This window comes from Oenanthe melanoleuca, chromosome 3, assembly GCF_029582105.1.
Source record: "Oenanthe melanoleuca isolate GR-GAL-2019-014 chromosome 3, OMel1.0, whole genome shotgun sequence".
Lineage (NCBI taxonomy): Eukaryota > Metazoa > Chordata > Aves > Passeriformes > Muscicapidae > Oenanthe > Oenanthe melanoleuca.
The window spans coordinates 55,880,898-55,904,538 of NC_079336.1; the positions used below are offsets into that span (position 1 = coordinate 55,880,898).

At 36.8% G+C, this 23,641-nt stretch overlaps 1 protein-coding gene across 1 annotated transcript in view; it reads right to left on the reverse strand.

Moving 5' to 3' along the window:
* Positions 1-23,641, reverse strand: part of SYNE1 (spectrin repeat containing nuclear envelope protein 1) — a 284,134-nt gene that overhangs the window by 215,435 nt on the left and 45,058 nt on the right. Inside the window, 8 exon segments of the mRNA XM_056488586.1 lie at positions 2,134-2,243; positions 2,387-2,583; positions 4,409-4,587; positions 6,202-6,294; positions 6,586-6,606; positions 9,452-9,535; positions 11,303-11,398; positions 20,308-20,369. Of these exon segments, the coding sequence (XP_056344561.1) occupies positions 2,134-2,243; positions 2,387-2,583; positions 4,409-4,587; positions 6,202-6,294; positions 6,586-6,606; positions 9,452-9,535; positions 11,303-11,398; positions 20,308-20,369 (842 nt within the window).

Below are 23,641 nucleotides of genomic sequence, written 5' to 3' on the forward strand. Positions count from 1 at the left end.
TTCTTTATAAACTGAGCATTGAATCAGAGACAAGATGAACAGGAATTTTTGTGGACAACACATCTTGAGGAAACACAGTGACAGCTGAGTTGAGTGGAGGGTGGGGGAAGAGGGTTAGTAATCTCCTCTTGCCCTCTCTCTCCCTGCCAAAATTCACCCAGACACAGTCCAGTCTGAAGTAGGATTCTTCTAACTAAATGTAGGCATCAGCAACTGACATAGTCCCTTTTCAGTTCTTTAGGCAAGACAGATAAAATCAGTTGTATCTAGTATCTCCTGTCCAACTTATTCTACAGCAGGAACTTAACACATGTCAGGTAAAAAAAAAACCTTAAACAAGAAATTAGGATTACTCCAAGAGTTCAGGGGACAAGAATCTTGCAAGGCTATCTCTCCCAGGTACCTGAATTGTGTGATAAATTTTTCTTTAGACTATACTTTAGCAGGAAGACAGGCTAAAAACAGGGGGTTATACTGGTCACGAAAACAAAAAGCTTTTTAATCAACTACTAAAACTATTTTATCTATCATTACCTAGGGAATAGATTAATCTGACTCTATTTTATCTCTGGTAAAATGCTGTGCAACACAGGCTTCCAGGAGATTGTTTGTTTAGGACACTGTCTTAAGAAAGATGGGAGTGTCTGTCTCTTGCTGACCACTGGTGGAGTGTTGCAAGCTTTTAGATTTTAAAGGGGAATCCTGTCCTAAGTAACTAAACTAGCCAAATAATGTAAAGATGGACATGGATACTCCAGGACAGTAAAAAGTAATATGCCAAAATGACTGTGGATTTTCTAGTGAAATATCTTAATGATATTTAAGAAGAGGAAGTGGTTCTGAGATCAGCACGTTAGCATGTCGAATTGTGTTCTGCTTCCTAGTAACTCCCATAGAATTCTGGATGCAACTCATTATTTGCCCCCTCATAAATCATGTGTTAGCATCTCTGTGGGTCCAGCCAGAGACAGGCAAAGCATGGAATGGCTGTATCCTGCATTCTCCTGCATCAACTCTGCATAAAGCTCAGGGGAAGGTGGTGAGATTGCTCCTCAAAACCCAACCCCAGCACAGCAGAAGGCCTGGCCAAGGCTGCTGGCAGCAGAAGCTGCCCTGTGTGCCATGGTATGAGGATGGCAGGACTGCCTCAGCCTGAACAGGCCACAGCACAAGACTTCAGTGCTCACTCAGTCCTCTTCAGCTCAGTGAGATGCTGAGAAACTGGCACAAGTATGGCACAAGATTAATGTTGCAGGCAGCAAAATGATAATAAGTTCCAGTGATCATGCACTGCAATCAAACAGCAAAGCTACAGCTACCTTAGCCTCACACAGGCATAAGGAAGGAGTCACTCCTTTCAAAGCTCTTTTCTACCTCTCTAGGGAATGCAGAAAAACACAGATAAAAATTGCTTCTTCTTTCTCTCTTGCTGGGGCTGAGCAGATTGTCTCAGCAGTGCTTGCCGTGTTTGCCATGAAGAAAGCAAATCAGCACTGGGAAGTGAGTCATGATACCTTGGCACTGCTGAGCATTGCCATTCCAGTGCAAGCCAATGCACTAGAGCATACACAAAACAGATTCCAATGAAAAAACACAACTGAAAACAATTCCTTATAGCAAAGAGTTAAACTCCAGTGTGAAAGAGAAAGGAACCTCTGTCAAAATTGTAAATGCCTCTCAAGCATAAAAGCCCACTCTACCTAATATCTTGGACCATTCTTTTACTTATCCAGAAACCCAGTGTGATAGAAATATAAATGAAAAATTGCTTCAGGTAACAAATTATTACTATATCATTGGTGTTATGTTAAAAACTTTTTAAGGAAATTAAGGATCCATTAGTTTGCTACTATCTATAATAACTGTTCATGTTATTTTTTGCTCCTGCCATTCCTGCAAAAAGGTAAATATCTGCAGGACCACCATATCATTTTCTCCACCTACTAAACAGCTACAAGACTTGTTCCTTTATTATCAGCTAATCTTTCCCAGTTTTCTGAGTGTGCTTGCTCATCACTTGAACTGTTCATCAAAAGGAAATATAATAAACTAAAAAAAAGCTATAAAATGTGTTTATAAAGCCCCCCTTCCCCATTATAAATTGTTTCTCATAGTTATGCAAGAGAAACTTACATCATTCTCTGGCACATCAGTCACTGTGTGATGAGGATCAGGATAGTACTTCAAAAACTGGGCTACATAGGTCATGACAGACTTTTCATCTGGCTTTTCAACATCCACATCTAGACAAGTATAAAACATGGAAAATCAAACTTTTAGCTGAATGGCATAAAAAGCTTCTTAAATGTTTAAACACTATGAATAAGCACATCTGGCTTAAGACATTTCAAGTAGTCCAAACTTTTTTCAACCATGCATTAGGTACCTTCTGGGTCAAGGAGCCTTGGGATTCCTAGTTCTGCTTCTGCAATTGTGAAGGCTTCTTCCAGGTTTTCTCTATTTGACCTTCCCCTCACTTTCTCCATGTCCACTAAATCCGGGCGGATAGCATGAATAACAGAATGAAATGCAACACCACTCCTCCAACTTTGTCCAAAATCTTTGATTTCAATTCCAACTTGCCTAAAGAATATGAAAGAGAAAGAAGTTGCTCATAACATCAGGACATGAAACAGGGAGAGACATGAATGCTCCACCCAGTGATTACCCATCGTTAAATCAAAACCACTTGTTTTTGTCATGCCCAGTCAGGTCATCTATCCACTGCATGAATTAAATTCTGCCTATGAATATCCAAGTTTCTTTTATCATATGCATGATGTATTTGTCTCCAGTGGGCTTGCTAGTACCAATCAGCCATGCAGCAATGAGCAGTGAAGTGCCCAAAGTTCTCAAAGTAGAGTACACAAAGTAGATGTACAAACCTCCATTCACTATTATCTCCTTCCCTATAAATCTCACTCCATTAGACCTGCTGCAGTTCAATTAGGTACATCCGTATCATACAAACAAAATTCAAAAACACCTGCATTAACCTGTAATTTTTTAAAATGATAGCATGAACAGTGATGTGACTGCTGTTTAGGAGAAACTATAACACATAAATTTCTCTATGCTCTTATCAAAAGCATGAATGATACTATAATTTCATATACCCAGAATACTTAATATGTCCATTAAAATATAAACATAAATTATAAAGAAACAGCAATACACAATAAGAAAGCAAACAGAATTGAATCACACTGCTTCTTTTACCAGTAATTTTGAAAGGCACGGTGATCCACAGACAGCAAGACCATTTTTAACTTTGAGCAAGCAAGCCTCCTTTCAGGACAGTAAGACACTGAAGTACTCTTGACATTGGGAGGTTCAAACAACAGTAACTGAGTAAAACCCTTTAAATCTCTCTGTGATCAGTGAAACACTTTCACTGACTTAAAGAAAATAGCCCTTGCAAACTACAATGTGAAGCAGGCCCAGGTGAAGTGTGCTACCACGTATCACTCAGCTTCTTCCAACATATTTTATCAACTCTTCCCAGTAAAAATGACAGTTTAATTTATGTATCTATTTTCATTTTGTTTGTAAATTACTGTATTCTACCTCTGCATAGGTCTGAATCTTTGCAATTATATTTATTTTTTCAATAATTGACCATTTCCCCTCTATATTTTGCACAATTGATGTCTTCAAATAGCAGTGATTCTTTAATTTGAGCAAGTAAATCCACGTTATTTTACACCACTGATTTTCTTATTGTAGAAGCTATCAAACTATTATATTATCATTGATACAATTTATGAGGGAGTTAATGTCTTTTTAAAAGCTGAAACAGGATAGGGTAATCTTACAGAATAAAGGAAAAAAAAATCTTAAATCAATTAGACCTAGCAAGAAATAACTCAAAAATAACTTGGATTAAGACAAATGAAGATTCAGGGCAATTTGTGTAATAATATTTCCATTGTATCTAAAAGCTGCAGGAGGATACACATAACTTTTTATCACTTGCCTTTCCACAGCAAGTGCCAGAATTTAGTGTTTCTACAAGTTTTCACTGAGGAATGCTTAATCAGTGTGCTACTGGCAGTGTCACATCGAGTGTTTTGGCAGCAGGACTAATGCACTGTCATTCAGACATGTAATTCCCCTTTCAGCTCCTCATTCTGTCAGAGATAATCCTATTCATTAGTCAGAAACTATAAAATATGATCGCATACAAAATTAATGTAAACCATTTCTTAGTACTTGATTTTAGTATGGTGTTAACATTTAGCAGACTCAGTTGTCAAAAAGAATATGGTGAGGGGCTTTATAATTATATATAGAGGAAGGTACTACATAAATATGGAGCAAAAGGATGATCCCTGACTGAGGGAGCTTAGAATCTGAGCAAAAAGCTTGCATTTAAAATATAAAATCAGTTAATCTGTAGTTTCCTTACTTTGCTACTGTGTACTGTAACCATTTTAACAAAGCCTTCCTGGCACTTCCTTGGACCTTGGTTACCACCTTCCGTTTGCTTGGGGGACTTGCAGTTTCTGAACTGACAACACTTTCCACAGAAGAAGCACTGCTAGACAAGGGCTGCAGCTGTGGGAGGTTGCTTGTAAGCTCTTCAATCTGTAGGGAAAAAAATATTAATGAGCTCTCTATAGATAATCTTCTTGATTCACACCAGTTTCTTTGATAATTTCCCAATACAACTGTCAAAATAAAGTTGTGCAAAAGCTATAATTAACTGTGTCTTATTTAAACACACATTACAGGAGCTTTAGAAACGCCAATGTATGTGCCCAGGTGATGGTCCTGAATTCAGAAGCACTGGGTATCTAACAATTATTGACTTCACACCCTACAGCTAGAACAATATGCATATGTATCATGTTATCTATTACAGAAAATTATCACCAATATGTAAGACAATATTTTACATGTAGTTTGAGTTCAGATTATAAAATAATCCACTCATTTCAGAGAAGTTTCATTCAATGAATGGCAGTGACCTCAATGATCTCATCTGGATAGTTTTTTACTTACTGTTGCACTGTTGTGGCATAAGTTCAATTGTGTTTTTACTTAGAGGTACCTTGTGAAGAAATAATGAATGTACTGCAGGCAAAGCACGTTAAAAGTGCTTGTTGAGGGTGTAGGATGGTAATTATGTCTTTCATCAAATGAAAATCATTAACTTGATTCTTTCAAGAATTAATTTGACTAACAATTTGGTTCTTCAACACGACAAAGCTATATCCAGAGAATGTTGCAGGATTTTTTTTATGCTGTCCTCTTAAAACCCAAAGTTGTCACATTGCTGAATGAGTCTGCCAGAATGAGAATCACAGCTTTATGAATTCCTGCTTTCATGTTAGAATTATGTACCGGCCAGTGACAGCTAAAGGAAAGGTCAAAAAATGACAAAAATGATGCAGAGAACTAGTTTCAGTAAGCCTGAAAAACATAATCTTCTGTGTTCATTTCAAGGAGCTATAAAGGAAAATGTTAATATAATTCTGACTAACTTTTATTCTGATGAACTCTGAACTACTGAGGCATCATAGTGGTTGATGCTGAGGAGGTTGATGCTCAGCATCCCTGAGACATCATGAGGGAACCAAAGAACTTCATAAAGAAGAGTAATAAAATTAGTTGTTATTTTAAGTGTTGAACAGTGACTCACTTTGTTAACCCATATGGACAGGATTTAGAAGCCAGTTTTACCTCCCACTTAACTTCAACAGAAGGCAGGTGGTTTCTCCTCTAGAAATTCAACCCCTTCTCAATCTACATCACTCACAGGTAAATTTCATCCTTGCAAAAACCTGGCAGATTTCATCTCCCACTGAAATCACCATGTTGACATGCGTGGTTTGAGAATAATTACTGACTGATCTAATTAGGCACAGTCACGACTGAGATGGCTAAATATACTTCTAACAAGAATCCACAACTCTATTACTTTCTTCTTTTGCTATGTTGTATTCTTTAGAGAAAGAAGAAGAATATGTTTTGGTGATGAAAGGACTCTGTTCTAGGCAAAGACCAACAGACAAGTATCTAACTTTACTCAGTGTGAAGCACCCCCACCATCAACTGTTGCTTTATTCAGGATCAGATCCTCAGCAAATTACAAAGTGACTGAGCTACTGTGGCAGTCTTGAACAACACCAGTTCATATAAAGTAATGATCTGAATCATTGTTTGAGCAAGTGACTCTGAACCATAAAAAAATAGTACCTGAAAATATAAAATTATGGTCCACACCAAGCCAAGCACAATTGAAGGCCTGCCATCAGCAATATCAGTTGAGTTTATGTTGACAAGCTTAATCTGTACAGAAAAAAAAACATGTTACTATCACACACAAAGAACACCAACTATGAAATGCACTTCAAATAGGCTCTGCATTTAAGATGCATTCCTGCAATCAAACAAGGTTCTCAATTTAAAAAACCCAAAAATTTAATAGTGCAATTTCACATTTAGACAAGTATAATTTCATATTTAGATAGGCTTTGCAAGTAATGGAAAACTTTTAAGACTACTCCATGCTATTATTTGTAGAAAAAATAATTTCAAGCAGAAAGAAAAATAAAAATTAGATAGAAACACTGTACAAACCGGAGATCCTCTGTACACGGACTAGCGTGAAAAGCAAAAGGAAAAATATGACACAAAAATAAATTTTTAATTATTAATTATTGGGTAAATCTAATTTTTAATGCAAAGAAAGCACATTTTTGGCATATCTTACAAGAAAATTTAATCAGGAGAGCAAATTAAATACTCTGCAATAGGTTTTGAATTATGCAGGGATTTCTTGATAAAGTTCTAACCCACGTATAATGAAAAGAGAAAAGCGAGTTAAAAAATAAAAATATAAAAAGGAGAGGGGTGGAAAAAACAAAAAAGAAAGAAAAGGGAAAAAAAGAATGCTAGGGTTCTCCTGCAAAGAGCATTTTATTGTACAGGATATCACAACCACTGATTAAGGCCTCTTTCCAAGACAAGCCTAACAATAGCTCTTTTAAAAATAGAGTGGGAAAAAATTAGTTGTCCAAGGTCAAATTAAGTTTTCTACAGAAATGGGAACAGATTTCATTACTATTAACTCTTAACTGCTAATCAACAGTCTGAATAAAACATCACCCTAAAATAAGTTTGTAAGATAGAAGGAAATAAAGAGGGGAATATATGATAAAGTAGCTAACATGTAGATAATGCTCAAGGAAATTAAATAAAACAGTATTGGAAAGATGGCAACTATGTTATTACTTATTTCCTCAGCAAAACTAGGAGTCAGACACCATGATAAAAATATGAATAACTGCCAAAGTGCCCATCCACAACAAGCCTATTCAAGGACAAGGGCTGTGGAAAAACCTTGGTGAACAGTGTAAAGAAAAGATGGAGAATGACTTCAAGTGACCTCATTTGTCTCTCCAAAAGAGAGAAAATACTGCATTTCTCTGAATCAGCAGTTGGAAATCCACTAGACAATGTCGAGTGCAAACAAAATGTTGTCCAGACCTCTAAGTTTTTTCCAAATTAAATCTGCACAGGCTGCTTTGGAAGAAGCAGAGCAGAAGTCTCCACACTTTACAATTTCAATCCTCTCCACCACGAAATTGGTGTAACTCTAGGAAAATTGACATTACTAGCTCCTCCACCAGTCAATAAGGAAAATTTTCTACTCCCTATCTTAAAAAAATAGACGTCATTCTCCCAGCTGGACCAATTCCAAGAAAAGCTTTTCTTTTTCCAGAAAGTGAGGTTATTTTAGTATCTATTACAAGTTAAAAGATTTACAGGGGCACAGCTAAAGCTTCTGATTAGGCTACTGTTCAAAGAATCACAGCCTATGCAGTCTGGTTATTGAGTTACCTTTATCTTATACACCATTAAGATGAATCTAGAACTAAAAATAAACTTTTCAGAACTATGAGAACACCAATTTTGCCCAGAATCATATCTGTTAATTGCAAACTGCAGTTTGTAGTGTAACAGGAGTATTAGCAGAAGTCTCTGCTATAATGAGGTTTATTTATGGGAGAGCCCACAGAGGAAGGAGATCCTGTGTGTGTCTGCTGCCCTTTGAGTACAGCCCAGGGATGGTTTTCACTTCTCAAGGGGCATTTGTGGTCTGAACAGTATTCCCACCTCCTCTGGGAGGAGAAGGGTGACAGCAGGCTGGATAGATGCATCCTTGAGGTTGGATTCAGCTTATGGAACACTGCTATTGATCATCCTGATACACCCAACACCCTGCATATTTCCAACTCCCTCTAGAAGAAAACCTGGGACATTAATACAACTACTAAGACAAGAATAAAAAATACAAAAAAAATACACAAAAATACTGCTCTGTCAATCTCTTGATTTTTGGCAGGCCAGCTCCCCAGCTGCACTGCTGCAGTATTTCTGGGGTCCAAGCTGGGTCAGCCACCACGCTGAGACATGGAAACTGAGACAGAGTGGGTGCTCTGCTCTTCGCCCCAGCCTTGTCTTATGCTTTGTACTAACAAACTCATTCCTCAAGTGGGTACATTGTGAGCTAAAGTGAACTTTTTTTTATCAAAAATAGATTTGTCTTTGCTTGATTACACATTTTAAAAAATTCTCTTTCAGATTTATTTTTACAGGCATCTGCCTCGATTGTTTTCCATATAAAATTACTGTAGTTAGGTCTAGATGTCAGAGAGTAAAAGTGATGGAAAAATTGCCAAAATCCAATAACTCCCAGTGAACAGCATTGTGGAGACATAAAATCCATCAGGTGTAATATCGGCATTGATAAAAATTGAAGCAAAATGCAGAAATTAGGAGACAAAATAGTTATAATCCAATGAAAAATCCAGATCTGAGTCATTACAGTACAGAGTGAAGTCAGGAAAAAGGGGAGAAATACATTGATTTTATATGATAGTCATAGTTAGATCAAAATCGGTTTTTAAGTAAGTTTTCTCCTTTTGTTAAATTTGATTTTCTTTTCCTAAAACAGCCACAGCACTGACTGTACCAGAATAAATCCAGCGATTAGTCTGGACTCCTGGCAAGCTAATAAGTGGTCATATTGTCCTAAATTTTCATATCTGTAATTTCAGGGAGTAGATTTTAGCATGTAAAAGCTAGTGAGGACCAGAAATCTATTTTTTTTAAATTATAAATGAGTGTCTCTCCTGAACTAAAGTTCACTTTGCTAAGAACAGCAACAGGGAAGTAGATACCATGAGGACCCAATAAGCACAATAAAAAAAAGTTTAAAAAAAGAGACAAGTTTCACCTTATGCATTGCCACATATTATAGTGTTGAACCTTACAATTTTTACTTTGCAGCAGCTTTTTTTAGGCACTGTGTAGAAACTGAAGACTGCATACATAGCTCAAATTTTAAAGGATAAAAATAGATGGGTGGATACACATTGTATCCTTATGGAGATAAAGGAAAAAAAATAATAAAACCAGGGCTAAGTGCTACCATACCTACCCGTCTACCTTCTAGAAACTTAAGAGCTGTGCCAATGTTGGCAACCCAGTGAATTCTCTTCAGCTGACGTCCCTGCTCACAAGGCTTAAAGAGAAAGAACAGATTAAACTTCAATTAGATTTAAAAATTGAACTTCCAGATTCATTGTCGATGCCTATGTACAAATGGAACAGTGAACAGTGAAATTGTTGAATTGTATCTTCATATATACACCATGGGGAGGACTGACAGATACAGGGATTGCAAATGTGATAATTCCATTACAAAAAAGTTACATGTGTCTTAATCTCAGGATGCAAACTTTTGGCTTCAGTCCATAAACACCATTAAAAGCAGAGAACTGTTTTTCTAATGTAAAATAACTATTACAATTTTTGTATACATGCAAACACAAACATATATATGCATTTGAGAGAAGACAACATTCTCTCAGTGAGAATATCTTTGCCTGCAATGAAAAAAAGTCAAAGTTGTTGTTATTTTTAAAAATCAGTCTGCAGTGAAGACAGTTTACCTAAAAATTTTCATGCCATCTCTGCAGTACCTTTTTGGCAACTAAAACCTTAGCTAAATTCCCAATGAACAATGAATTTTGCTGAACTTAAACATGTAGGCTAAAAAACAGACAGAATTTTTTTCATTCTATCAAGAACATATGCTAGGTTTCTAAAACTCAAAGCGGAATCAAATTCCCCATGGAATTTTACACTGTAATGCAAATGTGCAACTATTGTAATTTAAATTCCCATTCAGGATGTTACAAATGGCTTTAACAAGGGCCTTCTATAAATTCTGAATCCCTCTTGCAGTTACTACAGGATATCATATGCTGGAATATGTAACCTATAAGTTCACCAGACACTATTCTGATTCTGGAATTTCTCTTGTCTTTCCCTAATTAATATAGCCAGGATACAATCCAGTGAATTTCACTGTAACAGGTGGCATCACTAATTTTTTTTCCTGTTTCACTTCTTCTGATTTGCCACAAGAGGGAGGCTTTCTGTCTCAGACTAGCAGAAACTGAAAGGGATGCATTTCAATGGAGCAGAAACACACAGAAAGTACAGCTTTATCCCATTTCACAGTAAAATAGCTTTTGCAGTTTGATTTACTGCCGAATTTTGGGGTTCACCTGCCATCAAAACAGAGGTGATATATGAAAAGGAGAGCCAACTGCCTGCATGAGAGGGAGTCTGTAGTACCTGAGCCCTGGAGCCAGCTGAACAGGCTGCACTGCTCCTTCAGTACTGCCACCTGATCTGCGAGCTGCTTTGGGGAAAGTCAGAGCCCTTGGCTTAAAATCCTTTCATTTCTCTCCTCCATGCACAAAACTAGAATGCCTCCCAAGAGGCAGCCTGCTTGCTGTGTGCACATCATCCCCTCTGTACATAACTTGGCCGTGAAAAAGCCATTTGGCATCATTTCAGGCTCTTTGCAGCAGCAGAGCAACTGTCAAGGCAAAGGGATATAAGCCCCCATGAAATTTGAGGAGCTTGTATGAGGTTTATCTAAGACAAAGCCATAAATTTAACAGGAAAAGTCTCATTTTCTTTTTTAAAGATGCATAGAAATGACCCACGGTATAGACCTTGATTGTGTTGTATCAGCAAAACCCATATGAACTGCAAAAACTTATACAAATAAGAAATTATTATGAGCTACTTGGCAAAATCAATAAAAATAATCTGTAATAATGCTTTGTAATCAGATATTCCACGTGAAGATAAATTTGCTCTCCTATGAAGGAGTAAGCTTTTTTACAGCATAGAAATACAGAAACTTCATAAAATTGTATCCCACAGAAGTTATGCAACTACCTTGTATATATAGAAGGAAGAAAGTTCTTACCAGCTTCTGCCCTGAGAGAACCTCCAAAAGTGCAATTAGCATTACCCCATCTTTGATATCTTCAAACAGGTCATTCACCAGCATGGGAGGATTGCGCTGAAAAGGGAGAAGGTTTCAGATGTTATAAAGGCTCACCAGTATTACATCCTAACTCCATTCCTCTTGAACAGAAACCCCAAGAGAGTGGCTGGTCTCCTTCTTTGTGTTTTATAATGTTTAATGTCAACATATCCTTTAGCCCTTAACATTTCTGACACAGGACTGTAACATTTAGTGGATTTCTGTAAGTGATGACACAAAGGAAAAATCTCTCTGCAAGCAGAGAAACACACCAACAGCTGCCTGTGGTTCTACAAAATACACACAACTTACATATGTACTATTACAGTCACACTTCAATCCATCAGATTATTTTCCCTCGTGTTAAGTGCTTCACAGAAATTTCACTCTCTCTCAGTCCAAGCAATAGGAGGAGCTGTATGAAGGGAAGTTCCCTAGAGTAGTGTAGCAGGTTGAGTGATGCTGCCACTTTCTCACAGCTGACAGCTGTCACACTGAGTTGCTGTCTTTTCTCTTCCCTCCTCCAGCCTTGCAGGTTTTGGGTGCTGTCAGCATGTCTCAGCTCCTGCTTAAGACAAACTGCTCACCAAATGTCTTTACCTTCACAAGAACAACAATAACAATACTCAAAAATATGTAAACTGGTGATCTTTTTGAAATTTTAAATATCAAGGTCACATGATAACACTGTTTTCTTAAATACACCCCAGTTTGTGGAATTATGGTTCTCAGCTGTTCAGCAATTTAATGATCACAAAAAGTCTCTCAGAAACAAAAAGTTTAAATTCGGTCCAGCTGACAAATAGAACAGGCATCCTCCAGCTACCATCAGCTTGTGAGAATTCTTATACCTTATGCTGATGATCATAATGATAATAATGATGATGATAATAATAAAAATAATGACAGTAATACTAATACCTGGTCATTCACTAAAATTACAATGAGACTACAAAATTCTTGAAATTACTTTAGGTTTAATAGTTTAACTTTTGGGGTACTTATTGAAAGAAGTGCTTGCATAACAAATTATTTATTTATTACTTTTTTTTGGTGTAGAAATAGAGATTTTAAAAGATCAATCTAACAAATGAAACACTGCTCTTGAAAAGGTAAAAATGAAGTAACAAATCTGGAGAAAGAAAAAGACCCTGGCTCACCAAACAAAAAAAATCGTTCAATTTGGATAAAGTAGTATTTCAAAGAAACATAATTTTGACATGAAGTGAAAAAAGAACCCCACTGCTGGAAGCAGACTTCATCTGAGATTTGACATGCTCTAATGCTCACTCTAATAGAAGAGCCTATTTTCTCATGTTTATAAAATAAAACAGCACTACAAGTCATTATGAGGGTATATTTAATCATAGTTCTTTTTTATTTCCTAGCAATGCAATAGATAATGCTCTTCCTTGGATCATGTTCTTCCTTAATATAACACCAAAGAAATCAATGGAGCAAGCAAGTCACTGAAGATTAATTTGTCCCAGTCTTGCATCACAGGCAGTTGACACAAACACAATTAATTTTCCTCACCTTCTGTGTTATCATTTTCTGTTTGAAGCTTGGAGCAGCTTTGGTTTTATCAGTATTAGCACATGACAAAACACTGAAGAATTATGTGCTAAAATAATTCAGCCATAAAGACGAGAGGATTACAGCAGCTGCCATCTTAATCCAACAGGAGGTGAGGGCCTGAGAAAACCACCTTACCAAATGCCCCAGTAGTGAGGTTTGTCTCCTGAAACTGACTCTACAGCAATGAAGACAGATGGGTTTCTTACAGTAGGCAATTTAGGATACATTTAAATTGAAGGGTAAGTGACATTTCCAGTACCCTGTGATTCTGATGTCTATAACGTGTTTGCCAGACAACCTCTTTGAGCATTACACAGCTCCCTTCTAACTTGTGTGCTTTGGTATCCTTTCTCACAAACCAAGGCAGAGGTCAGAATTTGTCTCACCCCAACATGAAGCCAAAAGTAATCTGGAGTTCATCTGCTAAGCAAGTCTGGGAAGCACTCCTGGTTTCCCCAGAGTCAAACTTCACTCTGTAGTTAAAACACTCTTCATCCAAGCCAAACCTTTGCTCTGAACCACCCTTCAGTGGTCTTGACAGAAGCTACAAAAACTAGATTTACACCCCAGCTGAGACTTGGCAGTATGGTAAGTCAGTGAAAGCATCTCAAGCAAATTAACATCTACAGTACTAGAATCAAACATTGGTTTGGGGAAAAACAGCTGTAGAGAAAACACTGAGTAAGAAAAGCAGAAAGAAACCATCAAACACCAAAGCTGGTAAGGGCTGCTGCTCTGAAGTGTGAGAATCACAATTGTCCTCAACCCAGCAAGCTGAAATGTACTTGTGGTGCTGGAAGGTGGCATAATCACAAACACTGCCAGTGTTCAGCAGCACACACCATGGATCATATACCAATAAAACTGGAACAGAAGGCAGATCCAATACCTGTGTCACAAGATCTCATGTATAAGAGATATATGTCTCCATACCCCTCTAGTATGGAAATTTAGTTAATTATATAGACTGCCAGAAATGTTCTCACTAATACACTATATAATATGAAGTTTTAGACTACCCTGAAGATGTTAACACCTAATTACATGGAGGTTATACTCTCATCATGTTTCATAAATCATCTTTTTTTTTTAGCTACTTTGGGCACATAATCATGAAACTTAGATTATTATTATGATGTCATTCTCAGAAATATGGAATTAGTTATATTTCTAGTGGCATATACAAAAAAATAGACTCCTCTTTTACACAGGCATAGATATCAATCTTATTCCCCATGCTGATATGCATACTAGCTGATAGTGAGAAGTTCACATGTGCTTATTTATTATACTTAGATCATTGCACAGAATGACTTAAGCTACTTAAATGTTTAAATGTTTTCTCATGAATAATGAGACATTAAATCTACAACTTTTCAGAATGTCCACACTATGATTTCAGGTACCTCAGTATTTGATTAAGGTTTTTTGCAAGCTTCTTCAAGAAAGAAAAACAAAAAATTAAGATTAATGATCTGCTACATGCTTCATTGCATGAATTCTATTAAAGACTCCGTTATTGCAGTTTATCCAATCACAGTAATGTAGTTTATGGTGATAATGATACTTAGGAACAGTCATGTCCCAAGGAGGGAGTTACACTCAGAATAAGGAAATTCATGTGATCTGTAGGAGGAATATGAATCAAATGAGAATGAATCTTCAAGGCTAATAAACTAGATTTTGGCCAGATTAAATATTTATTTAAATAACTGTATTTAAAGCTGATCATAAGTGGGAACTGTGGAAGAAATGCTTTGCGTAAACTTGTTTTTCTTAAAACTTGTCTAATTGGTGCAATCTCTCTGAAATATTCTGAATTACCTAAAGAACTGAACATTGGTACATATAAAAAATATTTGACTGATAAGCCACAAAAAAAGATTTTTAGTAGACTTGCAATCTCTAGAAATTCTTCCTCATAGTCAGTAAAATAAGTTTTGTAAAATCCAAACTTCAGATATGGAAAAAACATATATTTGCTAAGCTTTACTCTTTTATTGCAAAACTTTTTCTTGCATTTAATTTCTCATTTGCATGAGAAATTACAAGAATCTGTATTTTCTACAGGAATCTTTTCTTCACACTTAACTTCTCTAATGAATAAATCATACAAATAGCAGCATCTGCATCATAATGAATGCCTATGCAGACATTGAAAACTATTTTTGCTACATTAATTTTCAAATAATCTTTCAAAAACTGCTGAAAAAAATGTATGAAAATCTATCCACATGCACAAATATGAACAAATATGTAACTACTGAATTTGTCTCTGCAGGGAAATGTGAGAACAGCAAGGACCATGTGAAATTTCCATTACTCTGTAACAGCTGGACCTCCTCTGCCACAATTTAATTCCTAAATCCATATGAAAGCTTTCATATTCCTTGCTGTTAGAGACTTTTTTAATTACTTAATCTGAGGGACTCAGTCCTAAGTTTTGCAGTATTAATGCCACCACATAAATTAATTTAGCATTCCCTGTTTAACATTGAGGTCATTGCAATACTAGCTGAACATATAGTAACTGTTGAAGCAGAAAACTTCAACAGTCAGATTTTCCTCATTATGCAGTCAAGGTGGACAGTAGCTTATTTTTTGTCTGTGTCAGTGACTAAGATACTGGGAGCCTCTGTTTTCCCACTTGAAAAAGACAAAAAGGATCAGACTCAATTAAATTATGAAAACTGATGAGGTTCATGAAAGACCAAGTTACATTTACATTATAAGAATAAGCTAAGATCATGGATAACACCATGTCTTGATATACCTGTTTCTTTTTCTTCCTTTCTTTGCTATGAAAGATAAAATTTTGCAGTTTCAAAAGCTTTAATTTGAGGCTTAATGCCCAGGTTTAATTCAGCATTATATAAATACTGCATAAATAAAATTTAAAATTTTCATCTATCCTTAGTTTTATTTTAAATTGATATCCATCCTCTGCTTTTTTTTAAAAATGTGCACACCCTCTTAATGAATACACAAAATTATTAATAATATCTTTCAGTATTTGTTGTTCGCTCTATCAGTGAGTTTACACTAATACTTTGGTGAGTACAAATACTAAAATTATCCCTATAACTGGGAACTAAAATGTTATTTGATTGGGTTAAACCTATTTACAGTCTGTGTTTTAAACTTTGAAACTACTATTCCCACAAACTTTCCTGAAAGGTGAAAAAAGGCAATAAAAAGCACAGGTCTCAGCTGTTAAAGAAAGTGATCTCTTTTTCATCCTCTTTACTCATCTAATCCCCTACCTCAAAAATTGGCATAGGTAATGAAATGAAAAAATATTGCTGCTCTAAATGCAAGTAAAGTCTCCTTTTTGAAGTATTTAGTGTAAATTCGTTCTGTGTTTTAAATTCAGATTTTGAAAAGATGCTTTAAAAAAATAATTAAAAGCATACTCAAATTATGTCTATACTTTGAAGCTGAGATTGAGATGAGGAAGGACAGTTCTACAACCACAGAAAAACGTGAATAAATGATATGGAATCAGAAAACTTCTTGTATGCATGTTACCCATGCATATCTCATTTATCATTAGTTGAACTGCACAGATGCACAAAAATTCAAAAGGATCACCAGAAAATAGACCACTTTCATTTCACAGACTATGACCAAATTTCTGCAAGTGGCTGGCAGAGAAAACATGATTTCCAATTGATGAGTCTCACCAGATTACAGCTCAGAATCAGAGAACAGGGACAGCTGGGGAGACAGCAGAGGGACAGATACAGCCTTGGGCTAACAGCCCACCCAAAATGAAGCTGCCTTACTCTACCTGCTAGTTAGCACACTTGCAGGTCTTTTCTCTCTGTTCATCCCCTCTGGGTGAGGGCACAGCTTGCACCAAGGCTGTTTTACCTCCAACTTTTGAGTTGTCCCTTAATTAGCTGATGCCAAGTCCTTTAATACTCCTCTGCTTGTGAAAGAACACCTTCTAAAAATTAAGTGTAATTTTAAAAAGGTAGCACTCTATCGTAAGAGTGAGAGAATAAAAAATTCACACCTTTCTCCTGGTGCCTTTCATAAAATTCAATGCATAGAACCAGAAAACCATTTAGGCTGGAAAATTGCTTTAAAATCAAGTCCAACCATTAACCTAACACTGACATGTCCACCACTAAGTTATGGCCCTTCATGCCACATCTGCACCTCTTTTAAATACCTCCAGAGATGATGACAACCACTTTCATAGGCAGCCAATTCCAGTGCCTGACAGCCCTTTTGGTGTAGAAATTTCAGCAATAGTCTCATTTCATTTATCTGTTTTGCTTATTCATATTTATTTATATCCATATTTTCAAACCCATTCATAACATTAAATAGCCAAAAATAAATTGGTTAAATGTACTTGATTGCCTTAGTTATTGAATTAGTTTCTGTTTCAATTAGAGCATTACTTTTTAGATGAAAAACATGCACTAAGATCTTACAGATTTGCAGGGAAGAATCTTTTACTCCTAGCAAACCCTGACAAACAATCACATCCTTCTTTATGCTCCCAAGCTATGAACTGGTCTTGGTTCTACCTTAAATAATCAAATCACATCTGTATATCCATTTTTTTCAAATCACTCCTCCTGACAATATGAGAAACTGTTCCTTTTTAGATCCTCCTTTGCTCTATTCAACCAACACAGCTTAAGGATGACAAGTCTACCTTTCCTTTGCTACCTCCAAACCCATCTTTCAAATTGCTTCAGTAAAACCCCATCAGTCTTTGCATAGAAACCATTAATTTCTCCTGCTTTTGAGGTTTCATGCAGTACTTAATTTCAAACTCATTTATGATGAAACATTTCTTTAGATAGCCATGGTGTTAAGAGTTAGATACCCTAATTAGAGTTTTCAGTTTTCTCTTACTTCCTCCTCTTTTCTCATTAATAATTTTATGAGATTATCAAAAATGGCAATGAAAGCAAAGAAATCCAGACTCTTCTAAGAGTAGCCAAGAGATGGAGAGACAATTTGACATGAAGTTACTGTTAATTTTGAATGCATGTACTGAGCCAAATTCAGCACAGTGTTTCTGGATCAATGGTGAGACAGAAAGGCAAAATTCAGATCACCTTACCCCTGTCTACCCCTTTTCCCCTGGCTCAGCTTCACTCTTTCACTCCCAGCTCCTTTACCCCCACAGCATGTATTGCTGTTCCTCTGCTGTAACTTTGAGGCCAGTGCTTCACAGTGTTCCTCACTAGGTACCAGACTAGTAGATGCTCCACTTTTTATTGGGTCAAAGATGACAGCAGAATGCAGATGATGCTGCCTAAAAGTGGGTCTCCTTCCAGGATTTTTCACATTTCAAAGGCTTCCAGACAGTGGAGATCTTACAGATCTTACAGTTTCTTTTGAAACAATCAAAATGACAACAACCTTTTACAAAATTCAAATGGCCTAAATACTGAAATTTTGAGTTAAAAGTAAGGACATGAGTGCAAGGGGATTCCTGGGCACTTCAGAGACCCACCTGTATTTCCTACAGCTGTGATTAACTCAGAAAACATATTTCCACTTACATATTTCAAAAAACCTAACTAACGAAGTTTCAAAAACTCAAGCTTTAAACATTTAAGAATTTGAATGGCATGGGTCATTTCTGCTGAATCTCATTTCTATAAACAGTGCTTCTCCTTTGGCAGCTTAACAGTGGAAATGGGAAGCAGAGCCAGATGATCTGACTTAGGCAGTGAAGCAAACGTGCTGACAGCCATCAGTAAAAGTATCACAGACACAGCTTTCCTGCTGAAGTGAGAATTTACACAAATCAGTTACTACAAGTAACTAAAAGGCACCTCAGGTAGCTAAAAGTCAGGGCTGTGGGTGCATAAGTGCCTGGTTTGAATGTGTTTGATCAGTCTTTACAGTATCAGACCCATTAAGGAACTACCTAGATCATCAAAAAGTTCATCTGAGCCCTCATGGCCCAAAGGGATGAGCACAGCAGGAAACATTCACAAATCCCAATCCAGGGCAAGATCTCCTAACTGAGCTGCCACCATGACTTTGTCTCTTCCTAAGGATTAGTCTGTAGACTAGGGAATTATCATGACATGCACACACACTTCTAATCTCTAACAATATAATACACATAGCCTACCTAATTGTTCTACTTTTCCATAATTATCAGATTATTATTAATGACAAAACACAGCTAAGAAATAGATGAACATGAAATAAGAGTTATTTTTCTCCTCTGACACTTGTTCACAGCCCCCTTAGCTGATGCTTTAGCAAACACTGAATGTCTTTCAATTTCAGTTAAAGTAAACAGAACAGACTCCTTAAGTTCTCTCCTACACAGGGGGCTTTTCCAAATTATTTTAAAGACAACATGGGGACAGACCTCATTTCCAGTGAGAATCCACTGCAAGAAGTCCTGAAAGTAACTTTGTTCTGGCAGTTGAATTTTACAATGCCAGTGCAGTTAATTTCACAGTAAGCTCTTCCATTACATTCCTCAGCAATGTAAATAAATGTTGCTGCTCTACCATACTGTCTTGTTAGATCAAATCACATGATAGATACAGCATTATATGGGCTTCCTGCTTTGCTTGGCTCATTTTTGAGGATATTATTTGCCAGCTCCTTACACAAAAGTTAAAACAGTGCTGCTGCAGCTATTCTTCTGTCAGTTTTAATGATTATTAATCATCAGGTTTTAAAAAAAAACATTGCAAAAAGCTGCTCTTGGAGTTTAAAATTATAATTTTTTGGACTAATTTGTAACTATGGTTAGAGCTGTGTTGTGTGAAAACTCCAGGAATGCCAAACTGAATCTCACTGCTTATGTTTTCAAATAAGGTTGGTACCAATTGTAGCTTAATACATCTAAACTGTGTGTAAATCACGGTCTTTACTCTTCTAAAGGCAAAACCAGGAGTTTTAGATTGTGCTAAGAAGCAGCAACAATAGTTTCATGACAAATCCCACAATGCATCAGATAATTAATTCAGCACTGGATTCATGAAGCACTCACTACTTACGTCTGTAACCAGTTCAAACTACACAAGACGTAAGTTTTATTTAAATATATTGTGTGCAGTAAGTCTAATATTTCCATTTAATAGAAAGCAGTTTCAGATGTTTCCTCTGGCTGCAATACCAGGTACTGTGCTGGCCTGTTTCAGTTCTGGCCAAGAAGCTGGGTGGACACCCCTGCACTTCTGCAGCTAACCACTACCATGCTGAGATTCCTCCTCAGTGGTGTGCAGATGAGGAGGAAGGAGTTCCTGTTTTAACTTTAGGAAATACTGCTCAGAGAAGTCTGACATATTCTATACTCCTGGACTGCATAGGCATAGATTAAAAGACTTGATTTTTAAAAAAATAAAAGTTTCAAAGCCATGTGTTACCTTAGCCAGATGAGTATTGATCCATTTTGTGAAAGTCCGTTTCTGCACTGACTCTTGCTCATCTGAGAATAAAAGGAAATAATTTTGATTAGGCATCACTGGATACTTTCAGATTTACATGGTGGAAGAGTAAAACTTCCTACTGACAAGAAATGTATTCTGCACTTGTTGGAAATAACTCTATTTTATTGAGACAGTCAATTTTTCCTCTAAATACTCATAACAAATACTTCATATTATTACAATAATGTTCTTTTTGAAGAGTTTCACAGCAAAGTTCAAGTATTAACAAGCTAATGACCAGAAAAACACCATTTAAAATCTAAATGTCAAGTTAAATTTGTGTTCTGAATCCATACTATACTCACCCAAGGTCTGAGCACCTAGAACTTCTCTATATTTTAAACTAGAATCCACATCTCCCACAGCCAAGCTGTTTTTATGTAGAAAGTCAACTAGGGACTTGGGAAAAAAATACTTCTTAGCATATGTGTTTGAAAATGTTTAAAATGTTGAATTAAAGATCTGAAATTGCATTATCAAACTTATTTGTCCCCTGGGAGATCCTGGCAGGAAGGAGCCATTAGCTAGCTCAGGCAGTTTCTACCCCACTACTTATTACATCCCTTAGTCCTGTCTCAAAGCCCTTGTCTGGTCCAGAGTGAATTTCCCTGACTGTCAGATCGTCCCTGTGGGACAGCTGCCAGCTGCTCAGATAAAAATAGCTCCCGAATTCAGCTCCTCCAGCTTCAGCTGCAAGGGTCACAGCACTGCAGGGAAGAGCATCACAGCATTATAACCAGTCCACAAAGTCCTGCCTCGTTCTTGTGGGTAAGCAATTTTGACACATGGAATAATTACACAGCAGAGGTATTCAAGTATTTATGACAGAGATTTTTTATTTCAAAAATAGGGGGAAATATCTATTTCCTAATAACTATTATGGTAAAACATGTTGTTACCATCATCAGTTCTGAATGAACACCTTTATCTCCCAACAGAAAATTCAAATAAATACAATTGCTGTTTGATGATATTTACTTTTCATAAGAATATGTGCATATCCCAAAATCTACAGATGGAATATCTAATTTTAGCTCCTTCATTTGCTAGCGACTTGTGCAGCACTGAACAGCATTTTTCCTATTCCACATCTGTAAAATTAAAATGGAACATTCCTCAACACCCATTAAAGTTCTGGAATAGATAACTACTAAGCTTGTTGCATTCTTAACAAAAAACTCATTAATTCAGGCTCATGCAATGCTGTTTCACAATTAGGACACACAGGGATAGAAATCACAACACAAAATTCACAGGTAAAAATGTTATCTTCTGTTGGTCAGTGGTTGATATACATACATATACAAGCTCCCCCAAAAGTGTCTGTGCATTGTAATTCAGGAATATTTTCTTTATATATAAATAACATCTCACATATAAGAAATATCAGGGGGAAAAAAATACCTAAACTCACCAGCATCTATTGCTAGATGATCACACTTTATGCCTAAGAAAATAATTTTGCATTCTTTAGTTTCCTTTGGTATCACTGAGCAGACAGGATTACATAAGATTTTCAAACTTATTACATTCTCAGAATGTATTTCTTGCATTCATGGGCAAGTTCTGAAAAACATTACTAAGATACTGCATCATGCTTCATTCCACACTGACTGTTTTTGGGAGGGAGGTGTATTGACTTTGTATGTGACAATTGTTTCTACACTCTGAAAAACAGACTTCTGAATGCATGGCTCCTAACCATGAACAAGCTTTCCCTTTGACACACAGTAAATGTCAGCTGTGCTCTGCAATTACATGTGTAGGTAGCCAAACTGATTTCCATGGACACACTTCTATTGGGTTGTATGTGAATAGGTGTAAGGACAGAGATCAAGCACACACAGAATTAATCCATTTCTGCCTGAATACACACCTCTGCTACTCAAAAAAACTCCCCAGTAACCCCTGCTACAAAAAAGCCAAGGCATGCCAAAAAAAATAAATCAGGCCTTCATAAGAGAAACTTCTCATCAATAAAATGAGTGAAAATTATTCCATAATTCATAGTTCTAGTGTATCTTGCTGATTTAAGAAACATCCTTCTGATAAAACTGGAAATCATAGAACCAGCTTTCAGCTTCTAATGAGACACTTTGCAACCAGAAGACACACATAGTTTCAGTTATACTAACAAATAGCAGAAACAGCTCTTCTAAATAACCTGTTTCAAGGGATTTTACGTGAGCAAAATATTTTTTATGAGCCCGACTGGAACTACTAACAATAAAATTTCCTTGGTTCTAGCATTTATTTTGCATAGACTTAAAAGGAATAGATTTTACCATTCTAAAATCTATGTCTAAACACAAGCAGTGCATTGATTTTTAAAATTCCATCGTAAATATGCTTTTTACAAATTTACCTGGAATCAACTGTGTTGTTTTCATTGACTAAATACTCTAAATACTCAAGAGAGTAAATATACTCTACCTGTATAGATGAACAGAAAAACAAAACCTGTGTGTCACACAGCTCCTTATGCTCTCCCCACTCACAAGGACTGTCAGCTCCATATTTGCATGACTTACCCTGCTGGCACTGAAAGAATTCAGGAAGCACATTCAGTGACAGGACATTTCTGCCACCAGCACCTTTGCAGTGAGCCATAGGCACTGCTGCTGCTGCTGCTGCTGTGGCTTCTACCCTGCTCTCATGTGCTGTGTTTCTTTAGAATACAGCCAGAAGTAATTTTTCAACAACGATGCGATTGCTTTCCCTCACTGGAAATGCAGGCCTCTTCCAAAAATCCCTCCACCATCTCTTATCAGAGAATTCCCACGAAGCCAAACCTTAAAAACATCCTTATATGTTCTTGCAGAGATGCAACAGCCAGACAAAGCCAGCTGTATGGGAAGCAGCAGTTCTGCTGGTCTCCCTGCCATCATCCTTCTCCACTGTTTTTCTGTGCAAAGATTTTATTATCCCAGCACCAGCCAATCCGCTGGCAGAAATCTCTGATGTCAAGAGCTTGAATAATTCATCCAGGGACTGTGACAACCCAACTACACTGCTGATACCCTAAAGCAAAAAGATGTGTGCAGAAATTGATGCAGCTTTCTCACCAGTGCTTTTCTAACAACATAGTGCTCAGTGAGTAAAAAGGGTTGAATGGCACAGACCTTCTTCTCTAGGCTGTCACACATATAAAGGAAAACAGCTTTTAAAAACAACCACTTGGGTTCACTGCATACTCCTGAGAGACAGGGATGTCCTTCAGCTTTGCAACTGAAAGTGGAAGGAATAGCAAGCAATGAATCTGAACAGATAT